This window comes from Ctenopharyngodon idella, chromosome 10 (genome assembly GCF_019924925.1).
Source record: "Ctenopharyngodon idella isolate HZGC_01 chromosome 10, HZGC01, whole genome shotgun sequence".
Taxonomy (NCBI): domain Eukaryota; kingdom Metazoa; phylum Chordata; class Actinopteri; order Cypriniformes; family Xenocyprididae; genus Ctenopharyngodon; species Ctenopharyngodon idella.
The window spans coordinates 49997687-50025344 of NC_067229.1; the positions used below are offsets into that span (position 1 = coordinate 49997687).

Genomic DNA, 27658 nt, shown 5'->3' on the forward strand with positions numbered 1-27658 from the left:
AATTTCATTTTTGGGTGAACTAACCCTTTAACGATCCGCGCCAGTGCCGAAACAAACGATCCAGGAGTGAAAACGCAAGTGGATTCGATTTAGATTTAGATATACTTAAAAATCGGGCAGTTGACAACAGCATTAATTAAAAAAAAAAAAAAAAAAAAACGAAAATGTTTATGTGGTTACAACTGGCAAAATCGGGCAGTTTCAGAAACGAGCTTTTTTTTTTTAACATTCTGCGGTTTATATTTGATCTCGATGTGATTATAAACGCGTCTGAATCTGAACAGCAGAAAGATTCGAACCTGTGACGCCAGTTGAATCTTACGCCCCCTCCTCCCTCTCCCTCTCCCTCTCTCTCTCTCTCCCCCTCTCGCTCTCTCAGTCCGTCTCTGGTTCATTAGAGATCATGTCAGGATGGGAGGATGAAGATGATGATGGCTCTCTGGGTTTCTCTCAGCGTCTCTTCTTCATCATCATCACTGAAGACTGAAAGAGGATGAAGAACGAATGAATGAATGAACGCGCTGTCTGGTATGTGTCGTATTTCCTCTTTCATCGCTGTAATTGCAGTTTCTTCATGTTTCTGAGGAGGATTCTAACTGAATGAGGGCTTACGTAAGGGTCGAGCGAGCGTTCGGTAATCTAAGAACCAACATCTTCATCATCGTCATCTTCCTCGCGGAGGAGCAACAGTGAAGAACAGAGTGTGACCAGAAATATCTTTGCTTTTGCTCGAGCATCACGACATACGCGTGAATCTGTGGGGAGATGCATCTCGTGCTCATCTTTAATGTTCATCATCTGGTTCGGTTTGAGTGGGTTCTGGTGCCTCTCAGATCTACACCGTCTCCATGGAGACCCGCTTGTTCAGAAGCGCGCGAGTGAAACCTTAAAATCCCGGCGCGAGGTGCGATCTCTCTCTCTCTCTCTCTCTCTCTCTCTCTCTCTCTCTAACTAACGTGTTTTTGGGCTTCAGTTGTTTATCAGACGGTGTAATTACAGACATTAGTTTCATAAGGCTCTGGTTGTTGCATAACTTTTGATGCACATGAAACTTTATCGCGCGCTGCTCGTGCTGATTTCAGCTTCAGCACCATGGAGAGCTCTGGCCTCGTGTCAACCTTTATCATTAGTCAGGAAGTGACGTTTCTCAGCTCTCCCAGATCGTTTAATAACATGCATAAGCTCAGTTCATCTCCTGGTTGCGATCATAGGCCGTACGTTATCTTCACAAATCGAATTATTCCATGCAGTCCATGAACATGCCATGGGATTTGATTGTGACGCCTACGCAAGCGTCTCTTGACCTGCAGGTTTGCAAACCTCAGGCATTTTCTATGTTTAAAGTCACAGTTTGGCAGGCTAAACGAATGCGATCGGGTTCCAGACGGGTTCTGGAGGCTCTGAAGGCGATCTAGAACGCCGCCACTTCTCTTGGCACATCGAGCATCTGCCATTGTGAGCGGCTGAGGGATTGAGCTGTGTGTTGCCATGGCGATGATGGCTGCCTGGCTCATGTTTCCCAGTGAAAGAGGAAAATTTCCCCTCTGCCAAACACGGGAAACGTGGTCAAACTGTCCAGGCCACCAGAACAAAAGGCCAGAAAACGCTGAAGGTTAATGACTGGAAACACATGAGTGAATCTGTTCTCTGTGTTTCTGCTCATGTTAAACCTGTATGTAGATGCGTGAGCAACAATCTGCTGATATTGAGTTTTTACTTCATTTGTGACACTGATTTTTTTGTATGATGGGATGAGCTGCAAAAATCACACTGAATACGACATTTTCACTTCCAATCTGGAACTCTTTGACATTTGGAAATGAATCTCCGTTGGATTCTGAGGTCAGTCTGACTCGACATTCCTCGTGATTATGACCGGAGAAAACATGATCACATGATCATTCTGAAGTCTGGAAGAGTTCTGATATCAACACAACAGTAAAATGATGATATCACACTACATGTTATTATGAAATTTGATGAAGATCGGGATAGAGTCACACACTCACACACACTCTTATATTGTGACTTCAGGTCAGGTTAGACTTTTTATTATTAATGTTGTTATTATTATTTTCATTCTAACTGGTTCTCATCATATTTGCACTTTAGATTACTCTTGGAGTGAATCATAAATAATTAAAGGATTAGATCACTTCAGAATTCAAATGTCCTGATAATTTACTCTCCTCCATGTCATCCAAGATGTTCATGTCTTTCTTTCTTCAGTCGGAAAAGAAATGAAGGAAAACATTCCAGGATTTTTCTCCATATAGTGGACTTCACTGGGGTTCAACGGGTTGAAGGTCCAAATGTCAGTTTCAGTGCAGCTTCAAAGAGCTCTACATGATCCCAGACGAGGAATAAGAGTCTTATCTAGAGAAACCATCGGCCATTTTCTAAAAAAAATAAATAAAAATTATATACTTTTTAACCACAAATGCTCGTCTTGCACTGCTCTGCGATGCTCCACGCATTACGTAATCACGTTGGAAAGATCATGTGTGACGTAGTTGGAAGTACCGCGGTAGGGGTACTTTTCTCCTCCAACTTCAATATTGTCCGACATCATTGTTTTACCTTTTTTTGTAAAGGCTGTTTGACTTAATCTTTGACATTCACTTTGTAAACACTGGATCGGTACTTCTGCCTACGTCACGTGACCTTTCCAACGTGATTACGTAATGCGTGGAGCATCACAGAGCAGTGCAAGACGAGCATTTGTGTTTAAAAAGTATATAAATTTTATTTCTTTTAGAAAATGTCCAAATGTTTCTCTAGATAAGACTCTTATTCCTCGTCTGGGATCATGAAGAGCTCTTTGAAGCTGCACTGAAACTGACATTTGGACCTTCAACCCGTTGAACCCCAGTGAAGTCCACTATATGGAGAAAAATCCTGGAATGTTTTCCTCAAAAACCTTCATTTCTTTTCCACTAAAGAAAGAAAGACATGAACATCTTGGATGACATGGAGGAGAGTAAATTATCAGGAAACTTAAATTCTTTAATTTGTATTATATGTGTTACACAGAAAGATGCAGTAATGTGTATTTTATGAAGTATTGTTTAAGATATAGATGTGAATGAGGGTCTAGATGTTGTGAAACAGAAGATGACATATTGAGATTTAACTAGACTTTAAGAAGTCTAAACTAATTTACAATCGTGAAAACGTATCATATTAAGCGTTATGATATCATATTCACACTTGTGATGTGAACGTCTCTAGATTTAGTCGACTCTCGTAAACTCTTGCTGTGAGTTTTGTGTTTTTATTGGCACAGGCCTCAGATCTCCTGCTTCAGCAACACGAGCCCCGAGAGACTGAAGGAATATGAAATATTGAACATGGCCTGTGCTCGCAGTGACCTACTGAGAGTGAGCGAGCTGCTTATCAATGCCAGAAATAGACCTAATGTTCAGAGAATCAGAGGCTCTGCGGTTCTCAAGCATCACGCTCTCGTCACCTGATGTTTTCTGTGGTTCTTTGTGCTGAGTCAGGCGCGTATGAATTACCCAGCGTCCCTCAGCGCTGCCAGGTGAGCTCTGTGTGTGTTCAGGTGTGGGTGTGTGTGTTTGCACTGCGATTACGGCCAGCGTTCGACAAACACCTCTGAGAGGACAGCTCGCTCAGTTCTGCTGTCCAGAGTGACTTCATTACGCAGCCATTCTTCATCAGCAGGTCTCCGTCTGTTCTGTTGGCTGAAAGGTCAGAGGTCTCAGCCTGCGAGCAGCTGAATGTCAGTGTGTTCATTATGTCACACTGAAGCTAAAACGACTGTTGCTGTAGATCTGTGAGGGGAATGATGGACTCGTGCGATGCTGGTTTGGGTTGGTTTAACTCATGATGCGTTCATTTAACCGTGTAATTACAGCCGTTGATACTGTTGTCAGTCTGAGTGTGACCCATCTCTGGTGTTGAGTTTACTTGCTGCATTCCCTGTTTGTAGTGGAATGTTCTTTTGTTTTTATTGTTTATCGGTTTGGAAGCATGATGATGATGTTGATCTCTATATTGTTGGTCTTGCATTGCAAAAAATTATGATCAAACTGTGTTTAAACAACCATCCAGGGCCGTAACCACCACAGACACTGAGAGGAACACAAATCCACCACAACAATGAGAAATGGCCAAATTCTCCCCCCAGTGTTTGAGATTCTTCCTGCTGCTCTGCTGAACTCCATTTGTCATGTTTGAGGATCCAAATGTACTGATATATTAAAGGGGTGGTTGATTATGATTGGACTTTTGCAACTTTAGTTAGTGTGTAATGTTGCTGTTTGATTATAAACAACATCTGCAAAGTTACAACGCTCAAAGTTCAATGTAAAGGGAGATATTTTCTTTTACGGAAATCACTTTTTAAGGAATGCAACAAACAAGCTTCTTCCCGGGTTGGTGACATCACTAACCCAAAAATTTACATAAACCCTGCCCCCGAGATCACACAACAAAGGGGGCGGGGCCATGTTGGGCTGCTTTAGAGAAGAGGAAGAGTTGTTGTAGTAGAGTGTTGATGTCATGCCGTCATTTTACACCGGACTGCTTCACAAACGAGGGTCAATTCAACACAAAAGATTAACATGACGGCACATGCTAGTGGATGAGTTGAATCAACTCCACAGCGACTACATAAATTTATCCACTAACCATTCAGAAACGTCTAAAAGTTGTAACTTCTTCCTGAGTCTCTCCATCAGTGTCGACTCCGGTTTGAACAATGTAAGGCTGAACAACGTTACTGACAATCCTCATTTTGGCTGCGTGAGATTCTCCAGCTTTGTTGTTGTTGAGCGACCGAAGCGCGAGCTGTTAAAGCTCCGCCCTCTTCTGGAAAAGGGGCTGGAAGCAGCTGCTCATTTGCATTTAAAGGGACACACACAAAAACTGCGTGTTTTTGCTCACACCCGGATTTTGAGCTGAAACTTCACAGACACATTCTGGAGACACCAGAGACTTATATTACATCTTGTGAAAGGGGCGTTATAGGTTTAAAGGGTAATCCAAAAACGTAATCCAAAACAGGCAAGATGTCACATGCAAACAATCCAAACAGAGACCAGGCAGGAAATTCAGGCAAACAGGGAAATCCAAAACCATGAAACAGATGATCAAAGAAGCGCTCAGAAATGCAGTTATCACATACAAGACTTCTCGATGAGTGAATGAACAGACGGGGTTTAAATAGGCAGGGTTAACAACATGATGAGACACAGGTGGATGTAATCAGGCATGAGTCCAGGCAATGGGTTGTGGGAAATGTAGTCCATGGTGAGATAACAAAGACGGAAGGAGTGCCCTCTGGTGGAAATCAAGGGCACCTCGACTGGTGATCGTGACACCATTGTGCTCTGCTCTGTTTGATGTTAGGATGACAAACAGTTTTAAAAGTTATTCTTATCTGCCTCCTCGTCATTGCAAAATGATTGAGATGAGCAATCAAATCAAAGGAGGCGGGGCTTACTGTTCGCTGAAGATGAATCCCAACGCAACGTGTTAGTTTTTGCAGTGAAAGAGTAAATATTTGAAAACTGTTCTAGGATAAAAATGTTCAACGACCGACAGTTATACCCAGTGATGCAAACAGCTCAACTTTTTTCAAATTTCACCATTTTTAATTGAAAATTGGCTATTATTTACATGATTCGTGTAATTCATAATGGTATGCGTAATGCGTCTGATTACATGACGTTAACTGACCACATAACATACTATATTGCAGCTGTATAAGAAAAATATCCCTCCGTCCTGTAGGTGATGGTTGACGTGTCGTAGTTGACATGTTTCCATCTCTGATGTGTGTGTGATCATGTGTTGAGCTGAGACTGAGATCAGAGGGTGATTTTCTCTGAAGCTACTTTTGGACTCAATCAATATGTGCCGGCACACGCGTGTTGATCCTCTCCAGCTCTCAGGAGGAACACGGACACGTTCACACCTCGTCCGAGTCTCAGAGGGCCGCCAGAACTACAGCTGCTCTCGCGTCTGAACGCCTGTCTGTCTCTCTGTCCATCTATCAGTCCATCTATCAGTCTATCTGTCTGTCTGTCTGTCTATGGTAATGTGTTCATTGTCTCTCTGCATCAGTCTTTGTCTCCTCAATGGTTTCATGAATATGAGTGTCTCTCAGTTTTTGTTCAATGTTATTTATGTCGTGTCCATTTGCCCGTCCGCTGACACAAAGCATGCGGTTTATTCTCTGAATAAATATGAGCGGATCTGAATGAGGCGTTAAAGCACACATGAGGGATGTATGTGTGTCTGTGTGTGTGTGTGTGCTGTTAATTTTCTCTCCCTGTGGGTTGTAAAGCAGGTTGTCCAGCTTCTTAACGGATCGATCACTGCTGAGAGAGAGACAGGCAGAGAGAGAGAGAGACAGATGCACAGATGGGTTTGTTTTATCAGGTTCATATAATCTTGTCATGGTTCTGTTCTGACACACCTGTACGTCTGCGACTCCTTTCATCCTGAGCAGGTGCTGGTGGATTCAGAGCCGTAACGCGTCTGCTTTTCTCTCGCAGTGACAGTCAGATCAGACGAGAGTGAGAAAGGAAATACACACGTGTAGAGCGATGAACATGACTCAACACGGGACAGACAGGCAGTGCTGGGCTCAGGTGACGGCTGTTAGAGAGAGAGTTAATTAATCACATCAGTAAATGTTTACACATCTGTGACACACACACACACACACACACACACACGCGACTGGCCGTCTCACTGGATTCTCTTTTCTCAAGCGATCTGGAAAATTCTCAGGAAAAACTGTGTCATTTGTGCCTGAACATTTTCAAACAATATATATTCTTATCGTTGAAGGTTATGGCTGAAATAAATCACGGGTTAATAATCACATCAAACCCTCGTGTTAGAGGTCTCCAGTGGCCAATAGAGCACAACACTTGAGTCTGGAAGTTAAAATCCCATTCATTTTCTCCATAGGAGAATTGATTTTTAATTATAACTTCTAAACTGTTAAACACAGCCCGACTGTGAGCGACGAGGATTTTAATCGGTGTTATATGTGTCTGTTGAAGCCATAAGTCTGCATTATTTCAACTTACTGGAAAATAATTGTCCAACAGCAGAATTCCTGGTGAAAAACTACATTACCCATAATTCTGCAGAGAAACCTCCACCAATCCGAGAATCACGACAAGCAAATTGTTCCGAAAGAACGTCAACTCCCATGATGCACTGCGAATGACATAGAGTCAGTCTCCATTCGCTCTCAATGTATGTATTATATATTTTATGTTTATTGCAGTATTATCATGTTTATTATGCGTAGAAATATTTGTTTCTATATATATACAACTAACGTCTTTAAGTTTTATATTTCTCTAATGTTTTAAAGGGGACCTATAATGCCTCTTTCACATGTAATATTTTCAGATGTTATATAAGTCTCTGGTGTCTCCAGAATGTGTCTGTGAAGTTTCAGCTCAAAATCCCCCACAGATCATTTATTATAGCTTGTCAAATTTGCCCCTATTTGGGTGTGAGCAAAAACACGCCGTTTTTTGTGTGTGTCCCTTTAAATGCAAATGAGCTGCTGCTCCTGCCCACTTTCCAGAAGAGGGCGGAGCTTTAACAGCTCACGCTTCGGTCGCACAACAACAACAAAGCTGGAGAATCTCACGCAGCCAAAATGAGGATTGTCAGTAACGGTGTTCAGCCTTACATTGTTCAAACCGGAGTCGACACTGATGGAGAGACTCAGGAAGAAGTTACAACTTTTAGACGTTTCTGAATGGTTAGTGGATAAATTTATGTAGTTGCTGTGGAGTTGATTCAACTCATCCACTAGCATGTGCCGTCATGTTAATCTTTTGTGTTGAATTGACCCTCGTTTGTGAAGCAGTCCGGCGTAAAATGGCGGCATGTCAACAACACTCGACTACAACAACTCTTCCTCTTCTCTAAAGCAGCCCAACATGGCCCCACCCCCTTTGTTGCACGTTCTTGGGGGCAGGTTTTATGTAAATTTTAGTGTTTGTGATGTCACTAACCCAGGAAGAAGCTTGTTGTAGTCCCTACCAGCCTGCTTCTGCAAATTCTGTAAAAGAAAATATCTCTCTTTGCATTGAACTTTGAGCGTTTTAACTTTGCAGATGTTGTTTATGATCAAACAGCAACATTACACACTAACTAAAGTTAAAAAAGTGAAATCATAATCAACCACCCCTTTAATTTGATAATGTCATTTGCAGTGCTTTATGGGATTGTGGTTCTTTCCCATAGTAAATCTGTTAAGTTTACAGTCTTGTACCTTTGTGTTTTTGTCAGGTTTTCAAATGACCAAGTACAGTTCAGTCTGCCTGATAAGAGTCATTTAATTGAAAATGACAAATTGAATTAATTAAAGCTTTTTTTTATGTATAATGAGTTACTAATAATCCCTTGTTTGATGCATGAATTATGAAATCGCAAATAGAAACAAAAGCAACAAAATAATCATTCCAATTATATTGCTTCAATGTAATAATGTTTTTCTCCAGAATGAAGCTGATGAGAGTTACAGCAGAAAATGCTTATCGCCATTTTATGAGCTGTTGTTTTTAAACTTAGACTGCAAATGTGTGATGTTATGAATTCAGTTAAAACAAAGCTTACTGTAGAATTCAGTGTTTATTCTAAATAATAAAATAAAATCACTGGTAATGAACAGAGATATGCTGAGATTGAGATGAGAAATAAATATTTCAAAATAAAAAGAATGGAACTGAATTTAGTTGTTGTTAAACCGTTATATTAGTCCCAGTGAGAGTCATGGATACACAGACGGCACTTTTCCTGAGAATAATAACCGGGTGTTTCTGGTGTTTCACACTCACTGGATCTGTGAGGTCAGAGTTCAGCTCATCTGGTGTCGTTCTGTGCGTGTCAAGCTTCCAGGGACAAATGCTTCAGGAACGCTGGTGTGAAGGTGGAATCAAACAATCGAACGAGTGTGAAACATCCCGCAGATCGCAGACGTCTTTACTGCAGTGTTGGTTCGTTCCTCTTCAGTGCTCTGCAGTTTGGTTTCTTGGTATTGTTCTCCTGTAGTTCTCCTGATACAGTGGATATAGTTTTAGCCTGTGATGAGAAACGGTCGAGTCTGTGTGCCTCATTTGTGACGGTTATTTCAACTGACACTGTTGCTGTGTCCATATTCACTCCTTCGCTTACTGTTCCCTATATAGTGAACAACATGGAGAATGATTTCACAAACAGCTCATGTCTTTAATGTACGTATGCATTAGAGGTGAGGATTGATCAGTGACTTTCTGCCAGCAGTGTCTGAATGTGAGTCATTGAATCAGTCATTCAACTGATTCATTTAAAACTTTGATTAAAAAACTAAATGCAAGACTCTCTTTATGAGTGAGTCACTGAATCATGTGTTTGACTTCAAGCAGCGCTGATCGATCGGTGTATGACAATTCGAAAGCATACGGAGCCGTCTGTTCTTCAATCGCTCTTGCGGTACTTTGATGTCATACACTGATCGCTCTGCGCAGCACCGCTTCAAGTCAAACACACCTATTCATTCAGCCGATTTGTTCAAAAACACTGATTCATTAGGGAACTAAACACATGACTCTCGTAATAAGTGAGTCACTGAATCATTATTTCTACCAGTATGCTCAAAAAAACTGATTCATTTGGAACTAAACGCATGACTATCTTTGTAAGTGACTCACTGAATCATTCTGCTGATTCTTTCGGAAACATTGATTCAGTAACACCATTACTGTGTGCTGTTCAGAGACATGGGATGGTTACTTCTGCTTTGAACTATTTTCATTGGCTGAGCAAAAACTATAAGTTGCAATATTGTGTCAAAATGTAAGTTACTCAAAATTAAATTCTTTATTTGTTGAGCAATTTAAAGAACTAGTTCACTATAAAATGATCATCATTTACTCATCCTCATGTCATTTCAAACATGTATGACGTTCGTTCTTCTGTGGAACACAAAAGAAGATATTTTGAAGAAAACATTGGAACACTTTGACTTTCACTGTATGAAAAAAATATCTTCTTTTGTGTTTCACAGAGGAAAGAAAGTCATACAGGTTTGTGTTATATGAGGACAATAAATGACAGAATGATCATTTTTGGATGAACTGTCCCTTTGAAGCAATATTTGCTTTAAATGCTTGTCATATTGCTTAAAATCAGTCCTGATGTATTTAAATATGTTTTTCTGAAGCTCTTCTGTGTGTGTGTGTGTGTGTGTGTGTGTGTGTCAGTAATGTGTGTCTGCTCAAGGCGAAGCACGTGACCTGAAGTGACATGAATTGACAGACAGCGTCCCTCCAGAAGCGTTTCCCTCTTCCTCTTAAACGCTCTGTCACTGGAGATCAGAGTCTCGTCCTGACGGATCTTTACTGAGCGTCTCCTGGTGTCTCTTTATTTCATCTGTTAAGTGTCTCCGTCGCCTCCAGTCCAGCTGCTTCAGTCCGCAGGTCACTCACTGATCACCTGATCAATGATCTCATTAGTGAGACGCTGAACTGCACCTGCTCGTCACCATGGTGATGCTGACATACTCCACCTTTACCTGTTCTGAAGAAAAGTGACGCCAGGGCATTGAGGATGGTTGCTAGGGTGTTGCTATGTGTTTGGTAGGGTATTCTGGGTGGTTTCTAGGTGTTTTCTTCCTGTCTGGTGTGAAGATTCCCCTCAAGTCTGTGATCTTCTGACATCATCTCAGTGCACTCATTCCGTCTTTGTTGAATTTTAATATTGAATTTTGATAGTCATGAAATAATTTCCTGCCGCAGCAGAATAGACAGAAGTATTCTCTCAGTGCATTATGGGCCATTAAAATCACTGTCCCACCTTTTCTATTTTATTCTATTCTATTCTATTCTATTCTAGAGTGTAATTAAATAAAAAATGTAATTAACTTCAAATTAAAGTAGGCGCAGGTTCTTCATCTGATCTGGATATGGCCCAGATCCAGCTGACTACAATAACTTCAGGATAAACAGAGAGTCAAGTCACCTTTATTTATACAGTGCTTTTAACAATGCAGATTGTGTCAAAGCAGCTTTACAGTGATAACTAGTATATAATTTTGGCTGCACAGCTCTTAAAGAAAATGCCGTCATTGTCCAGCTTAAGTAAATTCAGTATTGATTCATTCCAATGTAAGAATCAATAGTTATTAATTTAGTTAATTTATCTATATCAGCACTGGAGTAAACAGTGATGTCATCATCCAGCTCAGTTCAGTTCTCATACAGTGGTGTCAATGCAGGAGATCAAAACACTGTTGAATATCAAGTGTCAAGTGTCCCCAACTAAGCAAGCCAAAGGCGGCAAGGAACCCAAACTCCAGCAGGTGACATCAGGTGGCAAACAGGTGTTAAAATGGAGAAAAAAAAAACCTTGAGAGAAACCAGACTTAGTCGGGGGGCCAGTTCTCCTCTGGCCAACAGCAAACAATGCTTGATTATGATTCAGGTAGCTATCATAAGTCCGATGGGATTGCAACAGTCAAAGTATTTATTCCAGTTCCATCCAATTGAGGATTGTATTGAGGATCACGCCGGTATGGACGGTTTGTTGAGAATCTGTGCCACTGGCTGTCGATGAGGCCTCTGCTGACACTTCAGGGGTGCGTTGTGGTCGTGTCAAGGCGCAGGTCCTCGATCTTACCTGGATACGGCCCGGATCCGGTTGACTACGGTAAACCTCGGGATAAACAGAGAGACTAATATTAGCATAGATGGCATTCTTCTTCTGATGTAACGAGTACATCTGGTGTTATAGGAAGTGTTCCCGGTTCCGGCTGACCTAATTTATGCAGCCTAACAATCCTTTAACAGATTTGAAAACATAAATTGGTAATGGTTTATGTGTATGCCAGGTTAAAGAGATGCGTTTTTAGTCTAGATTTAAACTGACAGAGTGTGTCTGCTTCCCGAACAATGCTAGGAAGATTGTTCCAGAGTTTAGGTGCCAAATAGGAGAAGGATCTACCGCCTGCGGTTGATTTTGATATTCTAGGTATTATCAGCTGGCCTGAATTCTGAGATCGCAATAGATGTGAAGGACTATAATGAATTAGGAGCTCGCTCAGGTACTGGGGAGCTAAACCATTTAGTGCTTTGTAAGTAATTAGCAAGATTTTAAAATCTATACGATGTTTAACAGGAAGCCAATGCAGTGTTGACAGAACTGGGCTAATATGGTCATACTTCCTGGTTCTAGTAAGAACTCTAGCTGCTGCATTTTGGACCAGCTGGAGTTTGTTTATCAAGCGAGCAGAACAACCACCCAGTAGAGCGTTACAGTAATCTAGCCTTGAGGTCATGAATGCATGAACTAACTGTTCTGGATTTGTCATTGAGAGCATATGTCGTAGTTGAGATATATTTTTAAGATGGAAGAATGCAGTGTGGCTTTCAAATGAAAGATTGGTATCAAAGAGAGTGTGTGTGTGAGTGTGTGTTTGATGCATTGCCAATTGAATTACCTGTCTGTCTGTCATCTGTTGCTGTCAGTGACTGACGACACCAGAATTAGTCTTCAGAGACTGTCCGTCTTTCTGCCTGTGTGTCTGTTTCTGAAGGTAGATGGTGGATAGATACAGGAGGATATTGACGTAAAGACAAAAATGTCATTTGAAAATGAAAAGATATTCATAAAACAGCTTTTTGTTATTTGGCAGATTACATTCAGAACACACACACGATGATATGTCTGAGGATAGAGTTCACAACGTACAGTAACCCACCGAAAATACAGTGATATTAGAGCGATAGAATCAGGTGGACGTGTCTGCACAAGAGCGATGGGATGCTTTCATATCTGCCGCTTTATTTTGACCAAAAAACACTCTTTTTCACTCTCTCTTGACCCCATACACTGATAAGACGCTGTAATGCAGTAAAGACTGCGGTAAATGGGCTTCACGAATGCTCTGTGAAAGCGGAGCGGCTCCAGGTCATCGCTGCTCACTGTTCTTGTCTTTTTCTCTCTCTCTTTCCAGGCTCAGAACCTTCCAGAAGTCCAGATGGAGCAGGATGTCGAGAGCACGGTCACGGTCCGACAGCCCAAGCAGCCGCGGGACTACGTCCCCAAACCGCTGCAGGACAGGGAGCGCGCCAAGCAAAAGATCCAGCGCTACGTCCGCAAAGATGGCAAATGCAACGTGCACCACGGAAACGTGCGGGAGACCTACCGTTACCTGACGGACATCTTCACCACGCTGGTGGACCTCAAGTGGAGGTTCAACCTGTTCATCTTCGTTCTGGTTTACACCGTGACGTGGCTGTTCTTTGGCTTCATGTGGTGGCTGATCGCGTACGTACGAGGAGATCTGGAGCACATAGGCGACAGCCAGTGGACTCCTTGCGTCAATAACCTCAACGGCTTTGTCTCCGCGTTCTTATTCTCCATAGAGACGGAGACCACCATCGGCTACGGCTACAGGGTGATCACCGACAAGTGCCCCGAGGGCATTGTGCTGCTGCTGGTGCAGTCGGTGTTGGGCTCCATTGTCAACGCCTTCATGGTGGGCTGCATGTTCGTGAAGATCTCGCAGCCCAAGAAGCGCGCAGAGACTCTGGTGTTCTCCACCAACGCTGTCATCTCCGTGCGTGACGGCCGGCTGTGTCTGATGTTCCGTGTGGGAGACCTGCGGAACTCGCACATCGTGGAGGCGTCCATTAGAGCCAAACTGATCAAGTCCAAACAGACCAAGGAGGGAGAGTTCATCCCTCTCAATCAGACGGACATGAACGTGGGCTACGACACTGGAGACGACCGGCTCTTCCTGGTGTCTCCACTCATCATCTGCCATGAGATCAATCAGCACAGCCCCTTCTGGGAGATCTCCAAAGAGCACCTGGCCCACGAGGAGCTGGAGATCGTGGTGATCCTGGAGGGCATGGTGGAGGCCACAGGTATGCCCATTTACAGTCATTGCACTCAAAGATTACATTTGGTAGACGCTTTTATCCAAAGCTGCTGAAGGTCAATTAATGCATTTGCTGGGAATCGAACCTGTGATGACCATAGCATTGCTTTACTGTTTGAGCTACAGGAAGTACATCACATTAAAGCATTAGTTCACTTCAGAATTAAAATTTCCTAATAATTTACTCACCCCCATGCCATCCAAGATGTTCATGTCTTTCTTTCTTCAGTGGAAAAGAAATGAAGGTTTTTGAGGAAAACATTCCAGGATTTTTCTCCATATAGTGGACTTCACTGGGGTTCAACGGGTTGAAGGTCCAAATGTCAGTTTCAGTGCAGCTTCAAAGAGCTCTACATGATCCCAGACGAGGAATAAGAGTCTTATCTAGAGAAACCATCGGCCATTTTCTAAAAGAAATAAAATTTATATATTTTTTAACCACAAATGCTCGTCTTGCACTGCTCTGTGATGCTCCACGCATTACATAATCACGTTGTGTAGGTGGAAGTACCGATCCAGTGTTTACAAAGCGAACGTGCAAAGATTAAGTCAAACAGCCTTTACAAAAAAAGGTAAAACAACGATATCAGATGATTTTGAAGTTGGAGAAGAAAATGAGTTTTTCGCTCTACTGCAGTACTTCCACCTACATCACGCGTGACCTTCCCAACATGATTACGTAATGCGTGGAGCATCACAGAGCAGTGCAAGACGAGCATTTGTGGTTAAAAAATATATAAATTTTATTTCTTTTAGAAAATGTCCGATGGTTTCTCTAGATAAGACTCTTATTCCTCGTCTGGGATCATGTAGAGCTCTTTGAAGCTGCACTGAAACTGACATTTGGACCTTCAACCCGTTGAACCCCAGTGAAGTCCACTATATGGAGAAAAATCCTGGAATGTTTTCCTCAAAAACCTTCATTTCTTTTCCACTGAAGAAAGAAAGACATGAACATCTTGGATGACATGGAGGAGAGTAAATTATCAGGAAATTTTAATTCTGAAGTGAATTAATGCTTTAACACATAGGCTCTGTTTCCACCTGATATTAAGATGCGTTTTGGTCGATTGGATCACAAGTGGACACCACTAAATAAATGCAGGTGTAAACAGGGTGTAAAATGTTTTGAGCTTGTCCACTTTTGACCACTTCCAGAGGTAGTGGAAAACGCATTCGACCGGATTGCTTTCATAGTGTAAATGCTCATGTGGTCAAATGTGTTCGAACAGCCACTAAAGACTGCCTACTCTCCACCTACTGACCTAACATTGTAAACATTATGGGAAGCGCTCTAGCCAGACGGGATTTAAACTGTCGGCTGAAGACCCAAGTTTGGTGTGAAGACGAAAAATGTTACAAGCACAATGTTCTTCACAATTCCTGATTTCTAACACACACTCACAGCGTTCGGCCGGTCTTGCAGCTGTCAGAGCAAAAGCTGATGCTCTCTGTATGTTTTTCCGTCGTCTCCAGGTGTGTTCATATGTAAATTACGTGAGCTTATTTTGTCCATTAGATCAAAAGATCTGAAAAAGCACATACATTTACCCACCTACAGACTCGAAGAAATCAGGACAGAAGTGGTTGAAAGTGGACAAAATAGACGGATTTAAACACCATCTATAAACGGGAATGTGTCTCTCTCGTCTACATGTGATCCGATCAACCAAAACACATCTTAATACCAGCTGTAAACAGGGCGATAATGTGTTTGGCAGAAGCTGCTTGAATTGCACTGAAGGTGTTCATTTGATCAGCTCATCTAGTTGATTTTCTTTGTATTTGTCTGTATTTGCATACATGGATAAATGAAACAGATCACATTAATTTCATACTGTGCTATTTGAATTAGATTACGGCTTGAATTTTAGTGAGTTATTAGTGGTTTGACCTGGAATGCATTTATAGAAATCTTCCTATCTCTGGTTGTCACACCGTCCAACTAGACAATAAAAGAGACACGACGATCATAAAGCTAGAAAAACAAACTGAGTGAAGGTGGCGTGTGGTAGAAGTGTGCACACGGATCAGATGATCTTAAAGGGACGGTTTACATTTATGCATGAACATTCTGTCATCATTTACTCACCCTCATGTCGTTCCAGACTTTCATGTATTTTTAATAATCTCTCATCAATTTTGTCCATCTGTTAAAGTGAGTAAATGAAGACAGGATTTTCACGTTTGGGTGAATTATTCCTTTAACAGCTTTACCCAGAGAAACACAAGCTCACATCAGGACTCACAATATAAATATAGTACAAGATCAATACAGAGCGGCTTATAAATCCTCTGTGTGCTGGGAAATATCCCAGAAATCCCACTAGAGTCCAGTACTGGAAACACGATAGATCAGTGCGACGTGACCTCGCGCATCTGTGGATCATTAAAGGCGTTGATGATTATTTCATGAGCTCTTTTCCCACTTACATGATCCGTGATTACGGAAGGCAGAGTTCCCTTGAAGGTTCAGCAGCTCCTGATGGGAGGAAACTGAGTGAACAAGCGTCAGAGATCAGTCGTGACAGACACGCGGGTGTAGAAACGCTTCAGATGAGTGTGTGAGCTAACGTGACACCCACCCACACACACACACACACACACACACACACACAGGTTTGTTTTGCTATCTTAGTGAGGACTCTCCATAGGCGTAATGGTTTTTATACTGTACAAACTGTACATTCTCTCTTCCTACACTACCCCTAACCCTACCCATCACAGGAAACTGTCTGCATTTTTACATTTTCAATAAAACATTGTTTAGTATGTCCTCATATTTCATGTTTACGTCGTAATATCATTGTAATACCCATGTCATTATACAAATTTGTGTCCTCATAAATCACAAAAACAAGCACACACACACCCACACACACATACACACACACACACACACACTGTCACTGTTTTTATTGCTGCGAGGCTCAAACTGACCTGGTGCTTTGTGAGTTTTTTCCTGCAGCGTGTCGGATGTAGATGAATGTACACTGGCTGTTATTGGATATATTCGATTAGACACACAAACAGGGAAGAAAACAGTTTATTATACCAATTTAATCATTCATGTGTTGCAGTCGCAGGTCACCGCGTCATCGCTGTCATGTTGCATCACCCTTAAAGTCGGCAGGGCAGGGAAGTTGCGCTTGTTTTCCTCTCAATTGTGCTGTATATCTGAGTGAAACGCTTCTCAAACAAGAACAAATGTAGGGCGGGGCTTGATTTTGTCTGTGGAGAATTGATTGGATGGTTGTGGTTTGCTATTGGTGGATCTCATGTGAGTGACAGGTTGCCCCGCCCTCGTCATCAGAGAAGAGAAGAGATGCTGCAAGAGGGAGGAGAAGATATTCTGATTCAAGATTACAAGACATGAATTTAACACAATAATGATGTGCACAGAGAAATCATTTATAATAAACACTGCAATATTCTATAAAAAATAAGAATTGACAATAAGAAGGTAAGAATGAAGCCTGATGTTTAGTCAAGAGTTTAGAATAAATACAGTTCATAAATTGACACCCCCAATAAGATAGTATTAAAAAACATAAAAGGAATCATAAAAATATTGCGTAGTTTTATTTGAAGCTCTTTCTCGGATATCTCCATCTGTTCCACAGAAACAGTAATAACTGAACTGACACACACGATGCTGTTGTGAAGATTTCATCCTCTGTATCTTCATGTTTGTGTAGTTCTTCATGAATCTCTGCACATCCTCTGCTTTTCCAGCATCTTCTCCACATTTGAGCTCTTCCCGACAGTGACTGTGTGATGCTGAGATCCATCTGTTCACACGACTGACAGACTCAAACAACATTCACTGATGCTCGAGAAGGAAACACGCAAATGAAGAACCGAGACGATGGAAGCTGTTCGATCATGTGTGTCGGTTCAGTTGTTATTGCGTCTGTGGAATAGATGGAGATATCTGCATTTTTTTTAATCTCAACTGTACATATTGCTCATAATTCTTTGAAGTTTTCCACCATTTTTAATCAGATTTAAGCTGTCATGAGATTGAGTTGAATAGTCCTGCAGTGTCTCATTTGACATGATCTGAGATGGTCACAAACACAGACACGTCACACAGCCGCTCATTAATGCTGCTGAAATGGAGGATCTTCTAGATACAATTAGGCAAAAAAAAGCAGCGCGTTCGCTTTCGCTGCGACTGTGATGCTATTTTGAGGGGTTGTGAGTGTGGTTGCCATGGTGACGGTGCAGCATTAGGAAAACCCACTGACATTATATAACAGCGTTATCTAAACGGCGCCGCCGGAGTATTACTGTTATTATGATTACTAGTGTTATTATGATGCTCGCACGCGATTGATCTGTCATTACTGCGGCAGGATTCTCAGTCGGGCCGCAGCTTCCTTCTCTTGTTCAATGTGAAGCAGCATGTGAGCTCTGCAACAGTCTCATCACGACGCACAGAGAAGGCCTCGCTTCTTTGAGTTTGAGCCATCCTGCAGACGCAGACAAACGGCACACAGCGCATTAATTCGAGCGTAGTGCATTTGAACTCTCAGAAGCATTTCCTGGAAAGAGAGAGAGAGTTCTTCAGGATTCGTGCGTCGCTCACGGCTGCTTGTTAGTTCTGTGTTTCTCGTGTTCTGATGCGTGTGTCGCCGTGAGGCTGCAGTTTGTCAGGTTCAGGGCGCTCAGGGCATGACAGGGGGACGTCAACAGCTGGTGGCGTGTTCACAGCTGACCTGTTGCCATGGCGACGAGAGAACATGCATGAGCATGTCATTAAAGACACATGTGGACAGGGACATGTTCTTATCATTGTGTGTTCTGCTTGTAGTGCAGGTTCTGCAGCAGCTCTGTCCTGAGACACAGTGAGCGTGTGTGTGTGAGTGTGTGAGCATTAGTGTGTGTGATTGTGTGCGAGGGTTTGTGAGAATGTGAGAGCATTAGTGGGTGTTTGTAAGCATGTGTGATTGTGTGTGAGTGTGTGCGAGGGTTGCGAGCGTTTGTGAGAGTGTGTGCTTGTGTGCGAGTGTTAGTGAGTGTGTGTGAGCATGAATGAGTGTGTGTGAGCATGAGTGAGTGTGTGTGAGCATTAGTAAGTGTGTGTGAGCATTAGTGAGTGTGTGTGAGCATGAGTGAGTGTGTGTGAGCATGAGTGAGTGTGTGTGTGAGCATTAGTGAGTGTGTGTGAGCATTAGTGAGTGTGTGTGAGCATGAGTGAGTGTGTGTGAGCATTAGTGAGTGTGTGCGAGCATTAGTGAGTGTGTGAGCATGAGTGAGTGTGTGTGAGCATGAGTGAGTGTGTGCGAGCATGAGTGAGTGTGTGTGAGCATGAGTGAGTGTGTGCGAGCATGAGTGAGTGTGTGTGAGCATGAGTGAGTGTGTGTGAGCATTAGTGAGTGTGTGTGAGCATTAGTGAGTGTGTCTGAGCATGAGTGAGTGTGTGTGAGCATTAGTGAGTGTGTGCGAGGGTTGCGAGCGTTTGTGAGAGTGTGTGCTTGTGTGCGAGTGTTAGTGAGTGTGTGTGAGCATGAGTGAGTGTGTGTGAGCATGAGTGAGTGTGTGTGAGCATTAGTAAGTGTGTGTGAGCATTAGTGAGTGTGTGTGAGCATGAGTGAGTGTGTGTGAGCATGAGTGAGTGTGTGTGAGCATGAGTGAGTGTGTGTGTGAGCATTAGTGAGTGTGTGTGAGCATTAGTGAGTGTGTGTGAGCATGAGTGAGTGTGTGAGCATTAGTGAGTGTGTGCGAGCATTAGTGAGTGTGTGAGCATGAGTGAGTGTGTCTGAGCATGAGTGAGTGTGTGTGAGCATTAGTGAGTGTGTGTGAGCATGAGTGAGTGTGTGCGAGCATTAGTGAGTGTGTGTGAGCATGAGTGAGTGTGTGCGAGCATGAGTGAGTGTGTGTGAGCATGAGTGAGTGTGTGTGAGCATTAGTGAGTGTGTGAGCATGAGTGAGTGTGTCTGAGCATGAGTGAGTGTGTGTGTGAGCATTAGTGAGTGTGTGCGAGGGTTGCGAGCGTTTGTGAGAGTGTGTGCTTGTGTGCGAGTGTTAGTGAGTGTGTGTGAGCATGAGTGAGTGTGTGTGAGCATGAGTGAGTGTGTGTGAGCATTAGTAAGTGTGTGTGAGCATTAGTGAGTGTGTGTGAGCATGAGTGAGTGTGTGTGAGCATTAGTGAGTGTGTGTGAGCATGAATGAGTGTGTGTGAGCATGAGTGAGCGTGTGTGAGCATTAGTAAGTGTGTGTGAGCATGAATGAGTGTGTGTGAGCATTAGTAAGTGTGTGTGAGCATGAATGAGTGTGTGTGAGCATTAGTGAGTGTGTGTGAGCATTAGTGAGCGTGTGTGAGCATGAGTGAGTGTGTGTGAGCATTAGTGAGTGTGTGAGCATGAGTGAGTGTGTCTGAGCATGAATGAGTGTGTGAGCATTAGTGAGTGTGTGAGCGTTAGTGAGCGTGTGTGAGCATTAGTAAGCGTGTGTGAGCATGAATGAGTGTGTGTGAGCATTAGTGAGTGTGTGTGAGCATGAATGAGTGTGTGTGAGCATTAGTGAGTGTGTGTGAGCATGAATGAGCGTGTGTGAGCATGAGTGAGCGTGTGTGAGCATTAGTAAGTGTGTGTGAGCATGAATGAGTGTGTGTGAGCATTAGTAAGTGTGTGTGAGCATGAATGAGTGTGTGTGAGCATTAGTGAGTGTGTGTGAGCATGAATGAGTGTGTGTGAGCATTAGTAAGCGTGTGTGAGCATGAATGAGTGTGTGTGAGCATTAGTGAGTGTGTGTGAGCATGAATGAGTGTGTGTGAGCATGAGTGAGCGTGTGTGAGCATTAGTAAGTGTGTGTGAGCATGAATGAGCGTGTGTGAGCATTAGTAAGTGTGTGTGAGCATGAATGAGCGTGTGTGAGCATGAGTGAGCGTGTGTGAGCATGAGTGAGCGTGTGTGAGCATGAGTGAGCGTGTGTGAGCATTAGTGAGCGTGTGTGAGCATGAGTGAGCGTGTGTGAGCATGAGTGAGTGTGTGTGAGCATTAGTGAGTGTGTGTGAGCATGAGTGAGTGTGTGCGAGCATGAGTGAGTGTGTGTGAGCATGAGTGAGTGTGTGTGAGCATTAGTGAGTGTGTGTGAGCATTAGTGAGTGTGTGTGAGCATGAGTGAGTGTGTGTGAGCATGAGTGTGTGTGAGCATGAGTGAGTGTGTGTGAGCATTAGTGAGCGTGTGTGAGCATTAGTGAGCGAGTGCGAGCATTAGTGAGTGTGTGTGAGCATGAGTGAGTGTGTGTGAGCATGAGTGAGTGTGTGTGAGCATGAGTGAGTGTGTGTGAGCATTAGTGAGTGTGTGTGAGCATGAGTGTGTGTGAGCATGAGTGAGTGTGTGTGAGCATTAGTGAGCGAGTGCGAGCATTAGTGAGTGTGTGTGAGCATGAGTGAGTGTGTGTGAGCATGAGTGAGTGTGTGTGAGCATTAGTGAGTGTGTGTGAGCATGAGCGAGTGCGAGCATGAGTGAGTGTGTGTGAGCAATAGTGAGTGTGTGAGCATTAGTAAGTGTGTGTGAGCATTAGTGAGTGTGTGTGAACATTAGTGAGCAAGTGCGAGCATGTGTGTGTACATAATTTTTAGTGAGTATTTGTGAGCGTGTTTGTGTGTCAGCATGTGCGATTGTGTGTGAATGTGTGCAAGTGTTTGTGAGCGTTCAAGAGCATTTGTATGTGATTGTGTGCGTGTGTTTGCATGTGTGTGTGTGTGTTTTTGTGACATATCAGGACACAAATTTGTATAATGACATGGGTATGACACAGGTATTACAAGGAGAGGGTGACTTATGAGAACATTACTCCATGTCCCCATGTTTCTTATAAATCATACAGAATGAGTTTTTTTGAGAAAGTAAAAATGTGCACAGTTTCCTGTGATGGGTAGGGTTAGGGGTAGAGGTAGGGGGAGAGAAAATACGGTTTGTACAGTATAAAAACCATTACGCCTATGGAATGTCCCTACAATTCACAAAAACAAACATGTGAGCGTGTGTGAGTGTTTGCGCGGGTTTGTGTGTGTATGTGAGTTTGTATGAGCGTGTGTGTGTGTGTGTGCCACTGTCTGTGTGTGTCTGCGGCGGCACTACAGCTCATGGTTTCGTGAGCGCTGGCTGTTGTCTGCTGATAACAGAAGCGCAGTGAACGCGTCTCACCTGCGACACCAGCGCAGGACGGAGGGATTTGGCTTAAAACTTTATCTCACACCAGATGAATGAAACTTCTCTAGCGAACTGTATATCAAATAAACAAGCGGCGCTCTCGCTGACGGACTCTCTGTGTTCAGCGGCAGATAATGCGCTGCAGTGAGTGTAATGCAGTGGAGGCTGATGAAACTCCTGCCATGATTCCACACGACAGGCCGAGACTCTGACGCGTGTTATATAAGTGTGTGTGTGTGTGTGTGTTTCTGAGCTCTCACAGATGTGACACTCTCACAGTGTTTTCATTGTGACTGGAGACGGTGACCTTTGAACCCCAGCAGCCCGACACTCGACTCGTTTAGCGTTCCTGTCACACCTTCATTCTGTACCGAACTGAACATGCGTGTGAAGTGGCTGCTCTGTCTTGAGCTTCACGTCCTTGTTTTCTACATTTACTTTCATTTAACCCCTGAAATACACTCTCAGAAGAACAGGTTCTGTATGGAACCTCAAAGGGTTTCATCAGGCGCTTCATATAGAACATTTTAGTGGTTCCATCATGGGATCATTTTATGGATTTAGTTTTAATTAAATTTTAATTAACTCAGAACACTAGAGCTCTATGTAGAACCACACTGCCTTTTTGGTAACACTTTAGTATAGGGAACATGTATTCACCATTAACTATGATTTTTCCCTCAATAAATTCCCAATTTACTGCTTATTAATAGTTAGTAAGGTAGTTGTTAAGTTTAGGTATTGGGTAGGATTAAGAATGCAGAATAAGGTCATGCAGAATAAGGCATTAATATGTGCTTAATAATTACTAATAAACAGCCAATATTCTAGTAATATGCATGCTAATAAGCAACTAGTTAAAAGACCCTAAAATAAAGTGTTATCGCCTTTTTTCTAAGAATGTAAAGTGCAGTACAGTATTTTATCAGTTTATCATACTTTCTCTGGAAATGAAAGCACTGCTATAAAACACCATACTGACACGTTTTATATCCATGGCATGATTTGGGGTAAAATTTCAGTGTTTCAGTGATCAACACACAACAGAACAGACTGAACGTCTGTCACGATTAAATATGCTGAATGTTCGTTGTTCTGACTACACACACACACACACACACACACGCGTTCTTCACTCAGTATCGAGTCATTTCACCGCGGTGTGCTGAGATCATCAGGAAACCGTTGTAAACGAGAAATAAAGACGAGCACGAGTTTCTCCTCAGCTCAGCATCATCGCATTCAAGTGACGGAAACATTCACACAATCAAACGTTCATCACCAATGAAGCTTTTCACTCGATGTGAGCCGATTACAGTCAAACGAACGAATGACCGCTGGTCAGATATGAGCTCATATGAATGTTATTTGCATTGTAATATTTAGTCTTCAGTCAGGCGGACATGATGCTAACAGACTGACCTTGTTTTCCTACATCACTGATTTTATTTTCATGAGAGAATACAGTCAAGAGTTTGGACACTATTTTAATGTTTCTGAAAGAGTCTCTTCTGCTCATCAAGCCTGTGATTATATGATCAAAAATACAGAAAAAACAGTGAATATTATTACAATTTAAAATGATGGATTTTGATTTTAATATAGTTTAAAATATAATTTATTTCTGTGATTAAAAAAAGCTGAATTTTCAGCATCATTACTCCAGTGTCTTCAGTGATCCTTCAGAAATCATTCTGATATGCTGATTGATTAATCATCAATGGAAACAGTTGTGCTGCTTCATATTTTTATAACCTGTGATACTTTTTTCAGGATTCATGAATAAAAAGTTAAAATGAACAGCATTTATTCAAAATAGATATCTTTCTAACAATACAAGTCTCCACTATCACTTTTTATAAATTTAACACATCCGTGCTGAATAAAAGTATTAATTTCTTTCAAAAACAGAAAGAAAAAAATTACTGACCCCAAACTTTTAAACGGTAGTGTATATCGTTAGAAAATATTTCTAATCTAAATAAATGCTGTTCTTTTTTAACTTTTTATTTATCAAAGAATCCTGAAAAATTATCACAGGTTATAAAAAAATATGAAGCAGCACAACTGTTTCCAACATTGATAATAAATCTGCATATTACCATGATTTCTGAAGGATCCATTTTACTTAATCACTTTAAATTTTTGTTATTTCTTTAAAAAAATTGTATAATGGGACACAGTTTGGTAGGTGCTGTTCATCATTCTGACCACCAGATGGCCTCAACGCTCTGTATGTTCAGAAATCGAGAGGAAAGTCTCAGAGCTTCAGTGACAGGTCAGAGGTCACTGCTGTTTGATCCGCTGGGATTGCAGTCATTTTATGTGGAGTTTTAAGGGACTAGGGGTGTAATGGTACACAAAAATGACAGTTTGGTACGGACCTCAGTATTGTACTCAAGTTTCGGTATAATAAACTGTTCACAATAAGATCTATAATATGCTAGCAGCTCAGTGTTTAGCGGCTGAGACGTTCTTCAGGATCTGCCGGTTCCCTCACCTCTGTGCCGTTTGTCTCCTCAGGAATGACGTGTCAGGCGCGCAGCTCGTACGTGGCCAGCGAGATCAAGTGGGGCTACCGCTTCACACCCGTCCTGACGCTGGAGGACGGCTTCTACGAGGTCGACTACAACAGCTTCCACGAGATCTACGAGACCAACACCCCCAGCTGCAGCGCGCGAGAGCTGGCGGAGATGGCGGCGCGCTCCCGTCTGCCGCTCAGCTGGTCGGTGGCCAGTAAACTGAGTCAGCTGGACTCGCAGGAGGAGAAGAGCGGCGGCGCTGAGAGGAACGGAGACGTGGCCAACATGGAGAACGAGTCGAAAGTGTAGGAGGACACGGGAATCTCTCCTCGCCTCTGTGCCGCCGGACGTTTGGCTGAGGTCAGAGGTCAGAGGTCAGCTCAGGAACGCGCCCCGAGGCGGGCCAAGGATACGGACCCACCATCTCACGCGCTTCTCTCTCTTTCTCGCCCCGCGGGACAGGCGAACTCGCGCGGGTGACTGCATGGTTCCCGAAACCTTTTTTTCTTAAAGATAAGAAATGATATTTTCAGATTTGTAATTCAAAGATTAAAACCTATATATGTATATGAATATATATAGATCTATTCTAGGGCATTTGCATTTGTATCTTTTGTATATATCTGTTTGGTTGGAGATGTGCGGTTGTTTGATACGACACGTCTGCCTTCCGGAGGAGCGACGGACATATTTATCCACGCATGTGCGAACCGATCCCTGACTCTGATGTACATAGTTTGTAGGGAATAACAGCGGGAGATCTCCATACCGGATGCAAACGGGAAAGGTGATGGCGGTGCGGTCGCGTTGCATGGGATTGTGGGGCTGATGATGATGATGATGATGAAGTGTGTGTGTGTGTGTGCGAGTGTGTAATCGTGCATGTCTGCTCCAATAACCTTCCGTACCGTCGTCAGGCCATGATCTTTCTCTCCCTTTGCTCTTCCTTTAATTCATACTCATAACTGGATTTGAACTTCAAACGGACCTGATGCTGCAGAGCGCCTCCGATTGCACCCGTTTCTGTTTCTGTTGGTTTGGTGGAACAGAAGCGGCAGACGTGAGTTTGACCACGAGAAGCATCAGCGTTCACTCGCACACGAGACCAAAGAGCCGAACCCTCACGCCACCTTCTCGACGCCTCACGATGATCACTTACAGCACGCGACCGTGTCCCAGATTCTTTTAACGCTAATGAAAACGGAGAAACAAACCTAAACATCAGTGACGACTGCTGATAAATGATCAATGACATGATCAAAGAAAAGTGCCAATGCCAGAGAGATATTCAGTATCTAGATGTACCTGTCGCTCCTGCAGTGTTTTGACTAGGAAATGACATCAGTGAGAACAGCAGTCCGTCGTTTAATGTGTGGCCGGCATTAGACGCAAAACATGTCTTTCCAAAAAACCTCGGAAAACAAAGATACTGAACAGGAGTTTGAATGTTGAGAGCGGCAGAGCGATGCAGTGATGAATCTCTGTTTTGACTCTGACTCGCACAAATTGAATTACAAATGCAAAATCAGCATTTTTATTTTCTAAATGATCATGTGACAGCATTGAATATGGTGGAGTGATGGACATACAGGTGTGGTCAGCAGCCGTTGAATCAAACGCTCCGTGTCGCTCTCCACGATTACAGTCTGAACGTTCATCTGTGGACCAGAAACTCAATCACACACAAGCCCGTTTCTGACAAACAATTCATGCTTTTGTAAATTATAATAATGACATAAAAAGTAGAAATTATGACACACACACAAAAAAATGTAATTATGACATGGTCGAAAAAGTAATAATTGACAAAAAGTAGGAATTATGACATACACCAAGTCATAGACATAAAAAGTCGACAAAATATTGACAGTCATAATTAATTATTTCCCCACCAGCAGTTTTTTAAAAAGTTGCCAGCATTTTTGATAATTTTCACAAAACTTTCACGTCCCCAGAATATTTTGTTGTATGAATATCTGAACAATATATCAAAAGAAAGAACAGAGCCTCTGCTTTTACACATTTGATTCTAGCTTCATTCATTTCTTTTTTTTATCAACACTTGAATATGGGTTAGTTTAAAAAAAAAAAAGCAACATTTTGAACAAAAAGCTGAGAAAATCCCATTTTGTCAAAGTCTTTATCCGGACGGGATTCACAGCGATGATCAAAACACAGATGGAGTAGATACAGTCCATCAACACCTCAGAGCTTCACAGTCCTATAGCTCGACATTTCATTCAGTAACGTTTTGATTTATATAGTGTTTGATGATCTTATTTTACATGTGCATCAGCAATGCTTCCTTCGCTTGTTTCTGCTGCTTCTTCGCCTGTGTTTTGATCCGGAGGTTCTGTACTCTTTCAAAAGGTGCGTAATAGCGCCCCCTACTGTATAACAGGGAAAACAAATATTGCCTGATAATTCTGTTAATGGCGGGGAAAGAGTTAAGACTACATCTTAACTTTGACTTTTTAATCTCATGACGTATGATAATTATTTCGACTTTTTATCATAAATATAACTTAGTATGTCGTATTTTTGAATTTTTATTCTCATAATTCTGATATACAGAAGCTGATGTGTCAGAAATGGGTTCGATGACCAGCGTCAGTCATGAGTGAGTTTCAGAGCTTTCAGACGACTAGCTCTCAGAGAACGTGTCCTCCAATAATCTGCAGTAAAGACCGGATCATTTCAGCGCTCGTACGTTTGATGAAGTGCCCTTTAAAGCTCTGCTGATATGAAGCCATTCAAACACGTCTCACTCATATCAGATTCCATTTCTGTTGAGTTCCATCACTCGGGAAATATGAAATCAGGAATATGAACGTGAACATTTTAATGTCTTCAGATCCTCCTCTAAAGCTTATTTCACAAGCCATATTATGGTACATTATAGACAGTGTTTATACAGATTTAGCGCGCATACGACAGGCGATTCATTCTGATTTTCTTGTTGATTTAGATAATTACTCTGTGTCACAAGAAGCTCATAAATAAACCATATCTAAATATTCATTTTGTTTCTTTGTTTTTTTTTCTC

The 27658-nt window shown here is 42.4% G+C and overlaps 1 protein-coding gene and 1 long non-coding RNA gene across 2 annotated transcripts; one reads left to right on the plus strand and one right to left on the minus strand.

Moving 5' to 3' along the window:
• On the plus strand, positions 1 to 27633 carry kcnj6 (potassium inwardly rectifying channel subfamily J member 6). The gene is made up of 3 exons (XM_051911476.1): positions 1 to 528; positions 12995 to 13910; positions 24614 to 27633. Exons 2-3 carry the CDS (start codon positions 13019 to 13021, stop codon positions 24919 to 24921), a joined length of 1200 nt encoding a protein of 399 aa, XP_051767436.1. The 5' UTR covers positions 1 to 528; positions 12995 to 13018; the 3' UTR covers positions 24922 to 27633.
• Positions 10065 to 14331, minus strand: LOC127521966 (uncharacterized). The gene is made up of 3 exons (XR_007932488.1): positions 14114 to 14331; positions 12479 to 12568; positions 10065 to 11694 (listed from the first exon to the last, which is right to left on the minus strand). It is a non-coding gene; the product is annotated as an uncharacterized LOC127521966 (long non-coding RNA).
• Positions 27634 to 27658: the final 25 nt, after the last annotated feature.